Here is a 16,419-nt window from a genome sequence, read left to right on the forward strand (position 1 = left end):
GAAAGTGCTGGATGCAACCAAAGGGGCAGGGATGCACCCAAAGGGAACAGGGATAACCCAGGGGAGACAGGGATGCACCCAAAACGGGCAGGGATGCACCCAAGGGAGACAGGGATGCACCCAGGGGATCAGGGATACACCCAGGGGAGGCAGGGATGCACCCAGGGGAGGCAGGGATGCACCCAAAGGGGCAGGGATGCACCCAAAGGGAACAGAGATGCACCCAGGGGAGGCAGGGATGCACCCAGGGGAGGCAGGGATGCACCCAAGGGAAACAAGGATGCACTCAGGGGAGACTGGGATGCACCCAAGGGAGACAGGGATGCACCCAAAGGGGGCAGGGATGTACCCAGGGGAGGCAGGGATGCACCCAAAGGGGAAGGGATGCACCCAAAGGGGCAGGGATGCACCCAAGGGAGACAGGGATGCACCAAGGGAAACAGGGATGCACCCAAAGGAGACAGGGATGCACCCAAAGGGGCAGGGATGCACCCAAAGGGGGCAGGGATGCACCCGAGGGAGACAGGGATGCACCCAAAGGGGCAGGGATGCATCCAAAGGAGACAGGGATGCACCCAGGGGAGGCAGGGATGCACCCAAAGGGATCAGGGATGCACCCAGGGGAGACAGGGATGCACCCAAAACGGGCAGGGATGCACTCAAGGGGGCAGGGATGCACCCAGGGGAGGCAGGGATGCACCCAAAGGAGACAGGGATGCACCCAGGGGAGGCAGGGATGCACCCAAAACGGGCAGGGATGCACTCAAGGGGGCAGGGATGCATCAAGGGAAACAGGGATACACCCAGGGGAGGCAGGGATGCACCCAGGGGAGGCAGGGATGCACCCAAAACGGGCAGGGATGCACTCAAGGGGGCAGGGATGCATCAAGGGAAACAGGGATACACCCAAGGGAGACAGGGATGCACCCAAAGGAGGCAGGGATGCACCCAAAGAGGGCAGGGATGCACCCAGGGGAGGCAGGGATGCACCAAGGGGGACAGGGATGCACCCAAAGGGGTCAGGGATGCACCCAAAGGAGACAGGGATGCACCCAAAGGAGACAGGGATGCACCCAAAGGGGTCAGGGATGCACCCAAAGGAGACAGGGATGCACCCAAAGGAGACAGGGATGCACCCAAGGGAAACAAGGATGCACCGAGGGGAGGCAGGGATGCACCCAAAGGGAACAGGGATGCACCCAAAGGTCACTGGGTGTTTGCTGGTGCACCTTGGCAGGAGGATGCTGGGGGAGCAAATACCTTTTTTTTTTTTTTTTTTTTTAATCACTCAGACCTACATTGAGCAATTCAAATAATTGGAGTAATTTGAATAATACAAGAGCTGTAAATAAGCTACAACCTGTGCTGGGGCAGGCAGGGAGGGGCTGGTGGTGACAGGGGCTGTGACACAATTTGTGCTGTCACCACCCAGAGCCTGCAGCACCTCCTGGGAACACTGAAGGAAACTCTGCTGGTTTTAGGGTGAGCACAGGCTCTGCCAAAAGCTTTTTGGTGGCAGCTCAGTCACATTTGAGTTTATTATTTTCTCTGGGGTCAAGATGACCACGGGCACTGCATCCCTGGGAGATCTGACACTTTGTCCTGCTGAGATGTGAATGTGGAAGAATTCACTGAGTGGCTCTGGGCTCTCAGGTCTATGTTGGATGTGAGCTTTTCCTCTTTTCACCACTGATGTTGGAGCTGGAACCCCTCCCCAGGAACACAATTAGAGTTGTGGGTGCCTGAAAATGGAAGCAGGTTGTTTGCTGCTCCTGCCCAAGGATTTATTCCTGGCTGGTGGAAAATCTCTGGATGCTGGAGCTGCCCCCTTCCAGCCCAGCCCCATCTCTGGCCCTGCAGGGAAGGGGAGGAACATCTGCTTGTGTTTGGTGAGCCTGGCGTCCCCCCAGCCCCTCTCCCCTCCCCTCCCCCTCTGTTATTTATAGCATTTCACCAACATCTGGAGTTTGAGCTGACTCCAGCCAGGGGGATGGAGCTGGGGAGATGTGGGAGGGAAGGAAGGAGCTGAGGAGATGTGGGAGGGAAGGAAGGAGCTGGGGGAGATGTGGGAGGGAGGGAGGGTGAGGAGGGAGGGTGGAAGGAGCCCTGAGCCCTCCCCAGGGGGCTGCAGCATCCCAGCGTGGAGCTGAGGACCAGCCAGGCTTGGGGTGCCCCAGGAGCATCCTCACTCTGCTCCCCCAGCCCTGGGGGTGTGGGCAGAGCTGCTGTGCCCTCTCAGCCCCTCTCTCCGGGTGGGTTTGGAGCTGTTTTGGCATTTGCTGTCCCCTCCTCCCAGTGTCACCGAGGTCCCCTGGCCCTGGGGGCTGCAGGGCTACAATACCCCCATTCTGGTGCTGCTTTAATGGGAAAATGGACTCATTCCTGGGGAAGGGGAAGGGAGCCCAGCCCTGCTGGAGCAGGAGGAGGATCCCTGGCAGGATCCTGCTCCAGCCATGGCACCATCCCAAACCCTGCTGGTTCTCATGGCAGGCAGGGCTGTGGGCACTGCTGGCAGCCCAGGCAGGGCTCCTGCTTCTCCAGCTTTCCTCATCTTTGCAGCAGGGAAAACAGAGGTTCCACCCCTCCCCTTCCCAGCCTGCTGACAAATATCTGCTTAAAGTTAAGCACATCCCTAAATCCGGGCACAGGCAGCAGCCTTGGAGCTTCCAGCACAGCTCTGGTAATAATAGTGGCAATTAAAGCTCGCCCCAGGCTGGGCTCAGCTCCCAGTATCACCAGTACTGCCAAGGGAGGGTGTCCTGTCAGGGGGGTAAATGGGATCCTTGTTCTGGTGGTGCAGTGACCCCTGGGCCCTTTTCCTGCTCTTCCCAGGCTCCTCTCACTGCTGGGGTTTGGGTTTGGGTCAGGATCCTGAATTTCTGCATCCCCTCCCCTGCATCCTGGCACTGCAGAATCCAGAGTGACAGGGGATGGAGGAGTCCCAGCTGGAGGGAATGGACACCAAGGCTCTGAGCAGTGCTCTCTGTCCCCTCAGGACATCTCCATGTCCCAAGGTGTCCCCAGGGCAGGACAGGAGCCCGGTGTCCCCAGGGCAGGACAGGAGCCCGATGTCCCCCAGCCCAGGTGGGTTCTGCCACTGAGGTTTGTTCTGTTTTCTGAAGGAAAATTTTCTGGCTGAAACCTCAGGGGAAAGGAGAGGAAACACCATGGCAGCTGGCTTAGAGGATGTTAACAATGTAAATTAGGCAGGAATGCTCCTGCCTGGGTTTTCTCCAAGCAGGAATGGAAAGGTTTGACCTGTCCTGAGTGATCCAGAGCCTGGAGTGCATCCAGGTGCTGCATTCCCAGCAGGAGCCTGTTTGGCCAGGCTGGGATGGGCACGGGGGATCAGGATGGTGTTGGAGCAGGGTGAGGTGGTCCCAGGCAGGGCTGAGCTCCTTAGGGTCATAATCACCCCAGAGATTAGGAGCAGCACACCCAGGAGAGGAGCTGGGTGCAGTTCCAGCAGATCCCATTCCAGGGCTGGAGCTCCTGCCCTTCCCACCTGGCTGGCAGTGTCCCCTCAGCCTGGGGACAGCTTTGGGGTCACCCCCGTGCTCAGGGCTGCTGACATCGTGGCCAAGGCACTGCAGGACCCACCAGGATCCCAGATGGTACCAACCTGCATCAGCCTCTAGAGTAGCTCTGTGTGTCTGTTCTCCTCTCCCTCCTCCTCCTCTCCTGGAGAACCCTGTGTCCACACTGGCTCTGGTGTTTTATTCCTGGAATAAAACCCTAAACCGGTGTTTTAACCCATTGTGGGCATGAGTTTGTGGGGCAGAGGGGCTGGAGACAATCCTGGGACCTGGGCACCAGTGTGGCATCCTGGGTGTGGATTTTCCCGCAGCGTTTTGGGTTTGAAATGTTCTTTTTATCCCTGTTCCTGCTCAGGGTCAGGCTGGGGGGGGTGTGAAGGTGCAGGTTGGTTTTGTGTCCTTTGGGACAGCCCTGGCTCAGCAGTGACAGCAGGATGATCTCTGGGGAGGGATTTTTCTAGGGGCAGGAGGATAACAGAGCTCCCCCAAACCCACGAGGGGAGTTTGGTTCCTTTTGGTGCCTCTGGGAGTGGATCCTGCTAATTAATGATGTGGAAACCCCTTGTTAATCAGAGCTGGTGACATTGGTGACACCAGCCCTGGCTGGGGGACATGGGATTGGTCCTGCTCACTTGTCTGTGGCAGACCCCAGTGAGCCCCAGGCTGTCCCCAGGTGACCCCCAGGAGCCAAGGGTGTCCCTGAGGGACCCCAGTTCCCATCAGCAGCGCTGGAAACTCTGAGGGAAATAAGAAATCAGATGCTGTGAAGAGTTGCCATGAGATTGTGAGAGCTGGCAACACCCAATCAGGGTTTTTTTTTTATAATTTTACCGAAAGCATTTCATTGTTATTTAACGTGTTGTTTGTGCATTTTTAAAACGGAGCAGCTTGAGCCTGCTTCCGAAACCTTTGTCCTGGTGAATGCTGCTGCTTTGCAGCTCCAGGATGGGCTGTGAGTGCAGCTCATCACCCATTTATCTGCACAGACCTTCGTGGGGATGGCACAGCCAGGGATGCAGTGTGCCCTGCTCAACCCACAAATAAAATCAGCCTGGATTCCTGGGGGGAAAAAAAAAAAAAAAAAAAAAAAAAAAAAAAAAAGCTTCATTTTGCAATTTGGTTTTTTTTTAGCGTGTGTGGGCAATTTTTGGCTTTGTAAGATGAAAGAAATGGAGTTGGATTTTGTTGCTTTGCAGCATCCATGTGGATGTAACTCCATCCAAAGTGGATTTTTGGATTTTGAGCGCCTGGCGCGTGAGAGGCGGCGCAGCCTCCTCAGAGCCCTTCTGCTCCCTGGGAAGCCCAGATAAACCCTGCTGCTGTTCCAGGGAAATGGGCTTCACAAAGGCCAAACTCCCCCGGGAGCTTAGGAAATATCTTCCCAGAACACAGCCAGGGAAACGCTGGCACGGGGCTGAAAGAAAACGCAGAGCGGGGCTGGCAGGAGAGGAGCAGCTCTGAGCTGGGGGGTGTGAGCTCTGCTCCATCCCAGAGAGGGGCTTTGCAGAGCTCAGCTCCAAAACCTGCTTGTGCCAGCAGCCAAGGATTGTGTTACTGGGGGGTTTAAGAGCCCAGCAAAAGCCCTGGATCATCCCTGCTGGAGGATAAGCAGTTTTCCCCGAGGATTTCTGCCCACAACAGATGCTGAATTGGGATTATTTTTTTTATATGTATGTGTTTAAGAATAAATGCCTTGAATTCATTGCAGTTAAGGGTTTTAAATTCGAGGTTCTGCAGTGGGAGCAGCACAAGCCCACGTAGGACATGGCACAGGACAGCAAAGCTTTGCCCTGTGGATTGTTCAGTGAGTAATTTGATTTCACTGCTGGTCCCAGGGGATGCCCTGCAGGAGGAGGGGCTGACCCTGCCAGGCTGTCCCCAGGGAATCCCCAACAGCACCTCCAGCACAGATTTTGGGGTGATCCTCAGTGATTTCTGTGTTTTCACACTGCTGCAGGAGCTCTGACCCCGTACAAACGGAGCAGGGGGAAAATGGTTTTAAAAGGTGCTTTGTAAACACCAGTAGGTGATCCCAGATGATGGATTTGGGTGATCCCAGGTGGATTCTGGTGATCCCAGATGATGGATTCTGGTGATCCCAGGTGGATTCTGGTGATCCCAGATGATGGATTCTGGTGATCCCAGGTGGATTCTGGTGATCCCAGATGGACTTGGGTGATCTCAGATGGATTCTGGTGATCCCAGATGGACTTGGGTGATCTCAGGTGGATTCTGGTGATCCCAGGTGGATTTGGGTGATCCCAGGTGGGTTTGGGTGATCTCAGATGGATTTTGGTGATCCCAGGTGGATTCTGGTGATCTCAGATGGATTTGGGTGATCTCAGATGGATTTTGGTGATCCCAGGTGGATTCTGGTGATCTCAGATGGATTTGGGTGATCCCAGATGGATTCTGGTGATCCCAGGTGGATTTGGGTGATCCCAGATGATGGATTCTGGTGATCCCAGGTGGATTCTGGTGATCCCAGGTGGATTTGGGTGATCCCAAATGATGGATTTGGGTGATCTCAGATGGATTTTGGTGATCCCAGATGGATTCTGGTGATCCCAGGCGGATTTGGGTGATCCCAGGTGGATTTGGGTGATCCCAGATGGATTCTGGTGATCCCAGATGGATTTGGGTGATCTCAGATGGATTTGGGTGATCCCAGGTGGATTCTGGTGATCCCAGCTGCCCTTTGGTGACCCCAGACACGCTGCCCTTGTCCTGCCACACAGAGCCCTGTGTCCTCTAAGGTCACACCAGCCCGACCCTCCAGGGCTGCTTGAATCATTTCCTGTTTTCTCCAGTTTTTGAAGAGCTCTGAGGCAGGCTGGAAATGTTTGCAGACAGGGTGAACTGCCTGCTCTGGGGCCATGGGAATAGAGCAGCAGGGAGGGTTCAGTGTGCACAGGGAGAGGGAAAAGTGCAGCAGGTACAGGAGGGGCTTGGGCTGGTTTGAGTTGTTCACTGGTAACTTTTCCTCTTCAAAAACCCATCTGGGATCCTTAATAAAGAATTTGCTAAGGGAATCTCTCAAATTCAGGAGCAGTTTGCAGCAGTTTTGAGCGTGCCCTGATGCCTGTGGTGGGCACTGCTGGTGGTGACCCTGGTGTGTGAGCAGATTTGGGGGAATTTGGTTGGAATTTTCCTCCTGTGCCAGGGGAAAAGACACAATCCTGGGTGATGGGCTCTGGGGAATTCTGCTTGAACAGGGAGATTGGACTTAAGTGACCCTCAGGGGTTGTTTCCCACTGAACCATTCTGTGTGTAAAGTTGGTAATTTTACATCCCTGTTTATTCCTGGTGCTGGGATGGAGCTGCTCAGGCTGGTGCTGAGCCCTGACCCACCTCTGTCCCCTCTGGGCACTGCAGCCACTGCCAAAATTGCCCAGAGCAGCTGTGGCTGCCCCTGGATCCCTGGCAGTGCCCAGGCCAGGTTGGATGGGGTTTGGAGCACCTGGGACAGTGGGAGATGTCCCTGCCATGGCTGGGTGGCTCTGGATGATCTTTAAGGTCCCTTCCACCCTCATCTGGAATTTTTTACAAATTCCATCCCCCAGCACAGGGATCCCTGGCAGTGATCACTCTGTGTGCCCCCACTCTGCTCTCCTCTGTAAAATCCCTCCTTGAGGGGATGGAGGAGTTGGGAGGTTTGGTGTTTCACGGAAGGAGGAGGAGGAAACTGCTGCCTGGATTTTTAATTTGGAGGCCAAGGCTGTGAGAGAATTCCCTGTGAATGTGATCCCAGACAAATCCTCTCTGTGGGCAGGCAGGGAGCCTGCTGAGGGAAGGTGAAAATCATCCAGGGGAGATGTTTTCCTTAAACCATGGGTGCAGATGAACACCCTGAACCTCTGAGGTGCCTTTTGCAGGGATGTGCCACAAGCTGGAGCTGCCTGGTGGGAATTAATGGGACCTGGAGAAAACCAGGATTTGTTGCTCCCTGGCCATAAAGCATTTTCCATGGCAGGAGGGGAAGCACTGAACTCCTGTGCTGCTCATCCTGCCAAGCTCAGCCTTCCTGAGCTGCAGGGAGCTCTTGGATGTTGGGGTTCCTCATCCTGGTCCCTCCTGGCTGGGAGGGGATGGCACCAGTGGGTGATGCCAAGGGTGTGGCACTGCCTGAAATACCTGAGTGAGGTTAATCCCAGGTCTGGGTGAGCCTGGCCAAAGCAAAACTGAGCCTTGGTTCCTCCCTGCCCGGGGCTGGGGTTGCTGCCAGGGGGGTTCCAGCCTGTGGGTGGATTCATCTCAGCCACTCCTGGTGAAGGAAATGCATTTTTTTGTTTTGTTTTCATTTTTCTGGAGTGGTTTGGGACAATTGGGTTTCGAAAATAGCCTCAATGAGAGGAAATCCATTTGTTAACCTGTCCCCAGGCTGAGGACAGGGGGGCAGATCGGGCGCTTCCTCGGGGTTTTATTTATGGTCACCTCTGCCTGAGAGCCACCCCAAAGCTGCAAATTAACCCCCAGCCCATCTCCCCACCCTGTGATGTGGGAAAAGCTCTCTATAACTCACAGAGATGAGTTATAAGAGTAGGTATGTGTTTATTCAGTGCACACCTTTGGCGACTGCGCCTGCCTTTTATTCTCTACAAATGAGGAATATACAATTCACCTAATGCATATTCATTGCCTATATGGAAATTAGTTTCACCCTCTTTTCAACTGAGCATTATTCCTTTTTGGGTTGCTCTGGTGGTCTTTGAGGGTCTTCAGATGAAGTAAATAGTCTTCCTCTCAGTTTAAACTTTTCACTTTGTATTCTTGTGCATTCTCTCTTCTTAGTCCTTTGGTTATTTTCTGCACTTTGGTATCAGTTTTTCTCATCTCAGGGACTCCCTCATCTTGTGGGTCTTTGTTCTATTTTAATCTGCCAATTTCATCCTGAATCTTGGCTTCTCTTCTTGTTTTGCAAGCCCCATAAATTATACCTGACACTACAGTTTTACCAGTCCCCTTCTCAATCAAAATCTTAATATTCGATTCTTAATTCCCAATTTCTCTATTTCCCCCGTGCTCCGTGAAGCAGGATGTGAACGGGCAGAAGGAGCTGTGCCCACGCCTGTGCCACCTGAAGAAAGGCCCCAGTGGCTACGGCTTCAACCTGCACAGCGAGAAATCGCGGCCGGGGCAGTTCATCCGCTCCGTGGACCCCGACTCGCCCGCGGCCAGGGCAGGGCTGCGGCCCCAGGACCGCCTGGTGGAGGTGAGGGGGGCACACTGCAGGGCTGGGGTGTTGGGGAGGATCAAACTGGAAAATTTATCAATGTGGTTGTCTGGGATTCAAAATGTAGAAATTGTAAGTGAGATTGAAATGAAAGCCGTGTTTGAGGTACCAAACCTTAGTTACTAAATAGCTGGAAAACAATGGAATGGGCAGCTAAAAGTAATCCCCTCTTAATTAAACAACTCCTCTGCTTGCTGGCAGGTCCAAGGGTCAGAAAAGACCCTGCTGGCTTGGCAGAAGGATCCAAAGAGTAATTTTAGGGTTTAAAGTGTAACACAGTGTGGTAATGCAATGATTCTTCGTGTAAGTGCTGTAGGATTTGTATCTCGTGTTAGATTGGTTAGTAAAAATTAAAATATTCAACACAGAAGATTTATTGTATTGCAACAAGAACCTCACTCTCTGAGCTTTTTCTCTTACTGCCTTCTTACTTTTTTCTCTTTCCCCTTGCTCTGTTGCTCCTCACTCTCTCCCTGCCCTGGCAGCTCCAGGCAGGGCCCTCTCACCCAAACCCTTTGCAATAAAACACAAGTTCCAAACCTGGCTTTAAAAATCTCTCCATCCTCCCAGCCCACTGTCACCTCCTACACTGGGACAGCCCCCATCCCATCCCATGGCCTTCCCCATCTGATCCCCCCTGTGTTCCTCTCATTCCCAGTCCTAAAGCTGCTCCTTCCTCTCTCAAATTTGGGCATTTGTGGGTGGAATTAGAGAGTAGAAATTTGGAATTGTTCAGGCTGGAAAAGGGGAGCGCCAGGGGAGATACAGGTTGGATGTTAGGGAAAAGTTTTTTATTGAAAGAGTGATAAAATACTGGGATTGTCACCTGAGAGGTGGTGGAGTGACCACTGGATGTGTTTAAAAAAGCCTGGATGTGGCACTGGGTGCCAGGGGTGAGTTGAGATGTTGGGCTGGGTTGGATTTGATGATCTTGGAGGTCTCTTCCAACCCAGAGATTGTGTGAATTGTGTGAAAAGCCCTCCAGGACTGAGTGCAGCCATCCTCCAGCACTGCCCCATGTCCCCAAGGTGCTGTGCTGGCCCTGCCTGGCACCAGCAGGGCTGGGCATGAGCCCAGGGTGGTGCTGAGCTGCTGCCCTGCCAGGGAACGCTTGGGAAATAGGGAAAGAGGCTTTGCAGAGATTTTAAGTCACAAAATTCTGGAAGATTGGTGGAAAAGTGTTCTTGGAAGCATCTTGCTGGTTACCAGGTGCACTTTTTGTCCAAGATGGGGCCAAAAAGTTTGGGTGGGGGTGGGAATTGCCCTCTCTCTGTGTGTGTTGTGTTTTTCCTGGAGAAGGGACAGGCAGGGGCTGACCCAGCAGCCATCACCCCTGTCCCTGTGGGAGCACGTGGAAATCCCCTGCTTGGGCTGTTCCCCAAGAAGCTGAACCCCAAAACCACCCCATGGGGACCGAGCTGTGGCTCTCACTCCTGGCTCAGAGCAGGAATGGGATTTGCACCCCTGGGAAAGCGTGAGCTGGGAAAACCCTGAGCCCAGAGCACTCTCCTGGTCTATAAATGATGATTCCCCAGGCAGTGGGAGCTGCTGCCTCTTCCCAGCAGCTGAAAGTTTAATGCAGGGAGCAGCGTGGGGCCAGGGCTGGGCACGGGGCACGGGTGGCAGTGGCTGGCTGGTGTCACATCCAGGGGTCGTGTTATTTATTTATGGGCTTGGCCCAGGGCCTGGCACACACAAAGCAGCTCGGGGTGAGCTCAGGAACCTGATCCCCTCCCTGCCTGCTCTTTGGGGCTGGGATAAATATTTGATGCCCCCCAGCCCTGTGGGGGGAGAGCAGCGCTGGGCTCAGCCAGGGGTGACCCTGGGCATGGATTGGGGTGGCAGGACAGGGATGGAGCAGGGCTGGCAGCACCTGGAGCGAGGTGCAGAGCCTGCAAGGGGTTTATTTCCATGCTCAGCATGCCCTGAGGAGCCTGGTTCCCTGCAGGGATCCCAGAGTTTGGGGCTCAGGCTCTGCTGTGTCCTGTCCCCTGGGATGAGGAGGAGCCCTGGGTCGTGCCCAGGCTGCCGGGTCATTCCCGGTGGGACAAAGGGTGATTCATTCCCACCCAACAATGTCCTGAGTCACCATTGTCCCCTCTCTGCAGGGAACAATCGGGAGCAGGATCACGTTCCCTGCAGGTCCTGGCTCACAGGGAGGGGAGGGAGGGATGGATCCATGCAGCAGGCACAGGGACTCGCCCATCAGGGGCACAAAAATCCATGATTTTCCATGGCAGAGGGATGAAGGATGGCATGGTGATACCCAGGGGTGCACCCAGCCCTCTGTCTGTGCCCACTGTGAGGTTCCTGGGCACATCCAAGGGGAAGGCAGCACCACAGAGGTTTGGTGAGGTCTGTGATTCCCCATGGATTTTTTTTGGGATGCAGGAGTGGGAGGATGCTCTGGCAGGGACACTGGGAGGACTTAGGCTGGCTGGAGAGGGGGAAGAAAAAAACCTGTATCATCCCAACAGGGATGAAAAAAAGGAAAATCCCTCTGTTTAGGGAGAAAGGGAGGTCTCTGAGGTTTGGGCTGTGACACTGTGGCTCTGCAGGTGAACGGGATCAACGTGGAGGGGCTGAGGCACTCGGAGGTGGTGTCCCACATCAAATCCAGGGACAGCGAGGCCAGGCTGCTGGTGGTGGACCCCGAGACAGATGAATACTTCAAGAAGCTGGGGGTGACCCCCACGGAGGAGCACAGCAAAGGTGAGAGCTCCCCGTGCCAGGGTGACTCACGGCTGGGATCTCAGAGTCACATTTCCCTCCTGTCTCATCCCTCAGTGGTTTCCTGAGCACCACCCAGCTATTTATAAACAGTGAGAATACACCCTCAGCCAGCCAAAAAAACGCTGGGCTGCTTCTGCACAGTGGATGATTAACTCTGGAACTGGCTACCACTGAGGTGTGGTGGGGTTTTTGGGGGAGCCTTCAAAGGCAGGCTGAGCAGGGCTTGGAGCAGCCTGTTCTCATAAAAAGTGGGACTGGATGATCTCTGAGAATCTCTCCATGATTCTCTGATTCCCTGATTGCTCTCTGCTCCAGTGGAGGAGCCTGTGGGCATCTGCAGAGTCCCTGAGCCGAGGGAAGGGCTCCACGCTGGCTGATCACAGTGCAGGAAATGGTTTTTTGTTTTTTTGTTTTTTTTTTCCCTGCTGAAACCTGGCAGGGAAAGCTGCTCATCCACTCCCCAACCTGCCCCACTGCAGGCTGGCCTGTCCCCAGCTCAATGGGCAGCTCTGTTTCCCAGCACAGCTGTTTCTTATCTGATTCCCAGGATGCTCAATGGGCAGATTTGTCCCCAGAAATGGGTCAGACAGTGCTGGGGAGCCGCAGGGTGTCAGATGCTCCGAGGAGGAGGCAGCTTTGTGCTGGCACTGCCATAAAGGAGCCCTTGTTCTGGGAGGGGACAGAGCCTGGGGAGGGTGGCTGGGTGCTCCAGGCCCTGAATTCACCAGGGAGCAGCACTTGGGGCTGCCTGGCACCTGCCCTGGTGCCAAAGGGCTCTGCTAAATTCTGCTCTTTGCAGGGGAAGAGGAAATAACAACAACCACAATAATAATAACAACAACAACAATAATAATAATATTAATAATAACTCTTTAACTGAGCTGCTTTGACCTCAAACTGACACTTTCCAAGCCTTGCAGCTCATCCTGAGCACCTCAACCTTTAAGCCAAGGAGTGGCTTTTGGATGAAGTATTTCTAGATATGGCTGATTGGTTTTTGAAGTCTGGTCCCACTTTTATATTCCTTGCCACCTGAAGTTTGTTTTTAGTTTAATTTGAAATTTGGCTGCTTGTGATACATAAACATCTGTGTGAGCCCATTGCTCAGAGCTCATCCTACTCTGAACACAAGTCCAGCAATAAAATAATTAATATTTAAGGATCCCAAAGCCACATGGAGGCTTTTACACCAGCACACTCTCAGAATCATAATTCAGGTTTATTTTTCTGCTCTGCCCTAGAAATCCCTGCAGTGATGCAGCCCCCAAGCAGTCCCTAGGGAAAGCATCCATGCTTGACATAATTCAGTTATTAATCCTGTCCCAATTAACACATCTGTTAGTCTGGGACAGTGAGACATGGTAATGCCTGGGGCAATGACTTGATCGTGGTGACTGGCAGCTTAAATGCATAAAATTTGCCATTGTGTGGGCTATTGTTAGAGTAAATCATTGGAAGTGAGCAAAAAAAAAAAATTCCAGAGTGCCTGGAGAGAGGGTTCTGTGCCAGACACTGTTGTGACAACACCATGATGCTGATTTGGATGAAGATTTTTGAATTGACTTTTAAGATTTGTGATTAAAGGACTTCTGAAAACAAATTAATGGTAAAAAAAAATTAAAAAAAAAATATATATAAAAGGGAGGGTGCTGCAGATAGTGCCTGTAGAAGGAGGTTGCTTGGTTCTTTTCCTGGCAGGAGTTTTCAAAAGGGTGAAAACAAATTCAGGGACAGGACAAAGTCAGGGGCAGGATGGGCTGGTGGTGAGGGAAGCTCTGCAGGCAGCTGGGGGAGAATCCCTGCTGCATTCTCACTGTGTTCTCTCGGTTCTGTGCCCAGGTGTGCTGCCCCAGCCCATGACAAACGGATCTGCACAGACTCAGGTGAGTCCTCACCTGCCCCTGGCTGAGCTGGAACAGAGACCAGGCAGAGCAAGAGGGATAAAATTGGGATTTATTGAAAGGATTCACCTTGGGCAGTGCTACACCCAAATCAAAAAAAAGTTGGATCCCATCATGAGTTTTGCACTTTTTAAAGTTTTGGTTCATCTGCATCTTGGGGTTAATTATTTAATCACAGGTTATGGAGTCTCAGCCCCTGGTTTGCCCCCCTTCCCTTAGCCATTGATTTTGCTTTTTGGGTACCAGTTGTACTTGAGGAATTGTTTTGTCATTATTCTGTGAAAAAAACTTACTAACACGAAATATCAGAGTTACACACTGAGCAGCAGAGATTCTGAAAAATATAAAAGTTAAAGCCCAAGGCATCCCTAGCCCAGAGCAGCAGCCTGGGGGATGTTTGGAGTGGCCAGGAGGGATCAGGGTCTGTCCCTGGCTCCCACCTGTGCCAGGTGAGCCTGGCTGCTCAGATCCCCAGGGCTCATTTAGCTCAGCTTTACTGCTGTGCCTGGTTTAATTACTCCCCACTAGAGCTTTAATTTACAGGTTGGACAAGGCCAATTTCAGCCTCATTGAATCCCAGGGAGAGAGGAGGAGGAGGTGGCCATGTCCCAGTTCTGGGGGTCCCAGGGAGCTCCTGTTTGTGCAGGACCATCCCCTCCAGGCTCCCTCCCACCCCTGCACTGCTGAACCTGGGCATTTCTTGTGTTCACCTCTGTCTGCCACAAACCACACTGACATTTTCCTTTCCTCCAGCTGAATGGAGGATCCACATCTTCATCTCACAGCGACCTGCAGAGTCCTGGGAAGGAATCTGAGGTAAAAACCCCAAACACTCCCTGTCCCTGTTACAGTCCTGCCTCACTGTGCATTGATGAGTTTTCAATTAATCTCCCAGACCTGGGTTCATTTGTACCCACCCAGCAACCAAAATCCAGGCTTTTCTCTCATCCCTTGCACTGTGGGTGTTCAGTGGCACCTTCTTGGGCAGTGATTCCTTGGTGATTCCAGGCTTGGATAGTTTGGGAGGTGAAGGAATGTCTGCAGGATTTGGGATCTGAGCTGTAATTACACTGATGAGCTACAGCTCCATGAGGAGCAGAACTGTGAGGCTCAAGTGCTGCTAGCAGCACCAGGGCAGGCTAAAATTTTTAAAAAGCCAATTTTAAAAGTTTTTTTTTTAGTTTGGAGCACAGTGAATTCATCACAGTGTTTAAAAGAGGAGAGGAGTTGTTTTTGCTGACAGGCTGGGCTGAAGGGGGTTCTGTGGTGTGGCTCCACACTGGAAAGGGACAAAACTTGTTGGGCCAGGTGAAGTGGCAACCAAAAGTCAACACAAGGCATAGACTGGCATTCTCAGGCATTAATGACTTAGCAGGTTTATTTCCTCTTAAAATAAGAGGTGGGGATTTGCATTAAGAAGTCAGGGATTTGCCAAGTGCTCCAAAATTTACCTTTAGCACAAGGTTCTACTGTAAATGGAGCAAAGCCTCGGTGCAGGTGCTCTGTGGGGTCTCTGCTGTCTGTCCCCTGCCTCAGGACATTTGGGAGCAGGAATGTGGCAGCACCAAGTGCTGGTGTGGCCTCTCTGAGCACCCCCAGCCCCGAAGGCTCTCGGGCACCAGCTGTGGCTGAGCGCCTGCAACCTGCCAGTGTCCCCTGAGCACTGAATAATGCATGTCCTGAGCCCTGTACTGTCCTGATCCATGTCCTGTCCTGAGCCCTGTCCTGAGCCCAGTCCTGTCCTGATCCATGTCCAGTCCTCATCCCTGTCCTGATCCCTGTCCTCATCCCAGTCCTGTCCTGATCCCTGTACTGATCCCTGTCCTCATCCCAGTCCTGTCCTGAGCCCAGTCCTGATCCATATCCTCATCCATGTCCTGTCCTTATCCCAGTCCTCATCCCTGTCCTGATCCCTGTCCTGTCCTGATCCCTGTACTGATCCTTGTCCTGATCCCAGTCCAGTCCTATCCTGAGCCCTATCCTGTCCTGATCCCTGTACTGATCCTTGTCCTGATCCCAGTCCTGTCCTGATCCATGTCCAGTCCTCATCCCTGTCTTGATCCCTGTCCTGATCCCTCTCCTGATCCCTGTAGTGTCCAGATTGCAGTCCTTGATCCCAGTCCTGATCCCAGTCCTGTCCCGATCCCAGTCCTATCCTGATCCCAGTCCTGATCCCAGTCCTGATCCCAGCCCTGTCCTGATCCCAGTCTTGATCCATGTCCTGAGCCCAGTCCTGTCCTGATCCGAGTCTTGATCCCAGTCCTGATCCCAGTCCTGTTCCCTGTTCTGATCCCAGTCCTGATCCCTGTCCTCATCCATGTCCTGATCCCAGCCCAGTCCTGATCCCAGCCCAGTCCTGATCCCAGTCCTGTCCCGATCCCAGTCCTGATCCCTGTCCTGATCCCAGTCCTGATCCCTGTTCTGACCCATATCCTCATCCATGTCCAGTCCTGATCCCCATCCTCATCCCAGTCCTGATCCAGTGGCTCTGCCCTGGGAAATCCAGGCTGTGTCCTTTGGAGAGCACAGAGCTCTCCCTGAGTCACCCTTGGGCTGCTGCCCAAGTCAGAGTCCCTGGGATGGAGAATTTGGGGAAATGGGCAGTGCTGGAGCACTCCTGTCATGGAGCCACCCTTGGGCTGCTCAGGGGGTGCTGTCCTGGCTGGAAACCAGAGTCCCTGGGGGTTTTGGGGGGTTCCTGGGCTCAGTGCTGTCCTGGCAGGAAATCAGAGTCCCTGGGGATTTTGGGGGGTTCCCCCCTTGGTGCTGTCCTGGCTGGAAATCAGAGTCCCTGGGGGTTTTGGGGGGTTCCTGGGCTCGGTGCTGTCCTGGCAGGAAATCAGAGTCCCTGGGGCTTTTGGGGGGTTCCTGGCTCAGTTACTGTCCTGGCTGGAAATCAGAGTCCCTGGGGGTTTTGGGGGGTTCCTGGCTTGGTGCTGTCCTGGCAGGAAATCAGAGTCCCTGGGGGTTTTGGGGGTTCCTGGGCTCAGTTACTGTCCTGGCAGGAAATCAGAGT

At 53.4% G+C, this 16,419-nt stretch overlaps 1 protein-coding gene across 2 annotated transcripts in view; it reads left to right on the forward strand.

Annotated features, from left to right (window-relative positions):
* SLC9A3R2 (SLC9A3 regulator 2) overlaps positions 1 to 16,419 on the forward strand; it is a 37,778-nt gene that overhangs the window by 18,151 nt on the left and 3,208 nt on the right. Inside the window, exons 3-6 of one of the 2 annotated variants that reach the window (XM_033074140.2) lie at positions 8,569 to 8,748; positions 11,328 to 11,481; positions 13,342 to 13,385; positions 14,157 to 14,219. In XM_033074140.2, the coding sequence (XP_032930031.1) occupies positions 8,569 to 8,748; positions 11,328 to 11,481; positions 13,342 to 13,385; positions 14,157 to 14,219 (441 nt within the window). The remainder of the gene's footprint in view (positions 1 to 8,568; positions 8,749 to 11,327; positions 11,482 to 13,341; positions 13,386 to 14,156; positions 14,220 to 16,419) is intronic. The other variant, XM_033074141.2, reaches the window with a different exon arrangement.

This window comes from Catharus ustulatus, chromosome 16 (assembly GCF_009819885.2).
Source record: "Catharus ustulatus isolate bCatUst1 chromosome 16, bCatUst1.pri.v2, whole genome shotgun sequence".
In the NCBI taxonomy this organism is placed as follows: domain Eukaryota; kingdom Metazoa; phylum Chordata; class Aves; order Passeriformes; family Turdidae; genus Catharus; species Catharus ustulatus.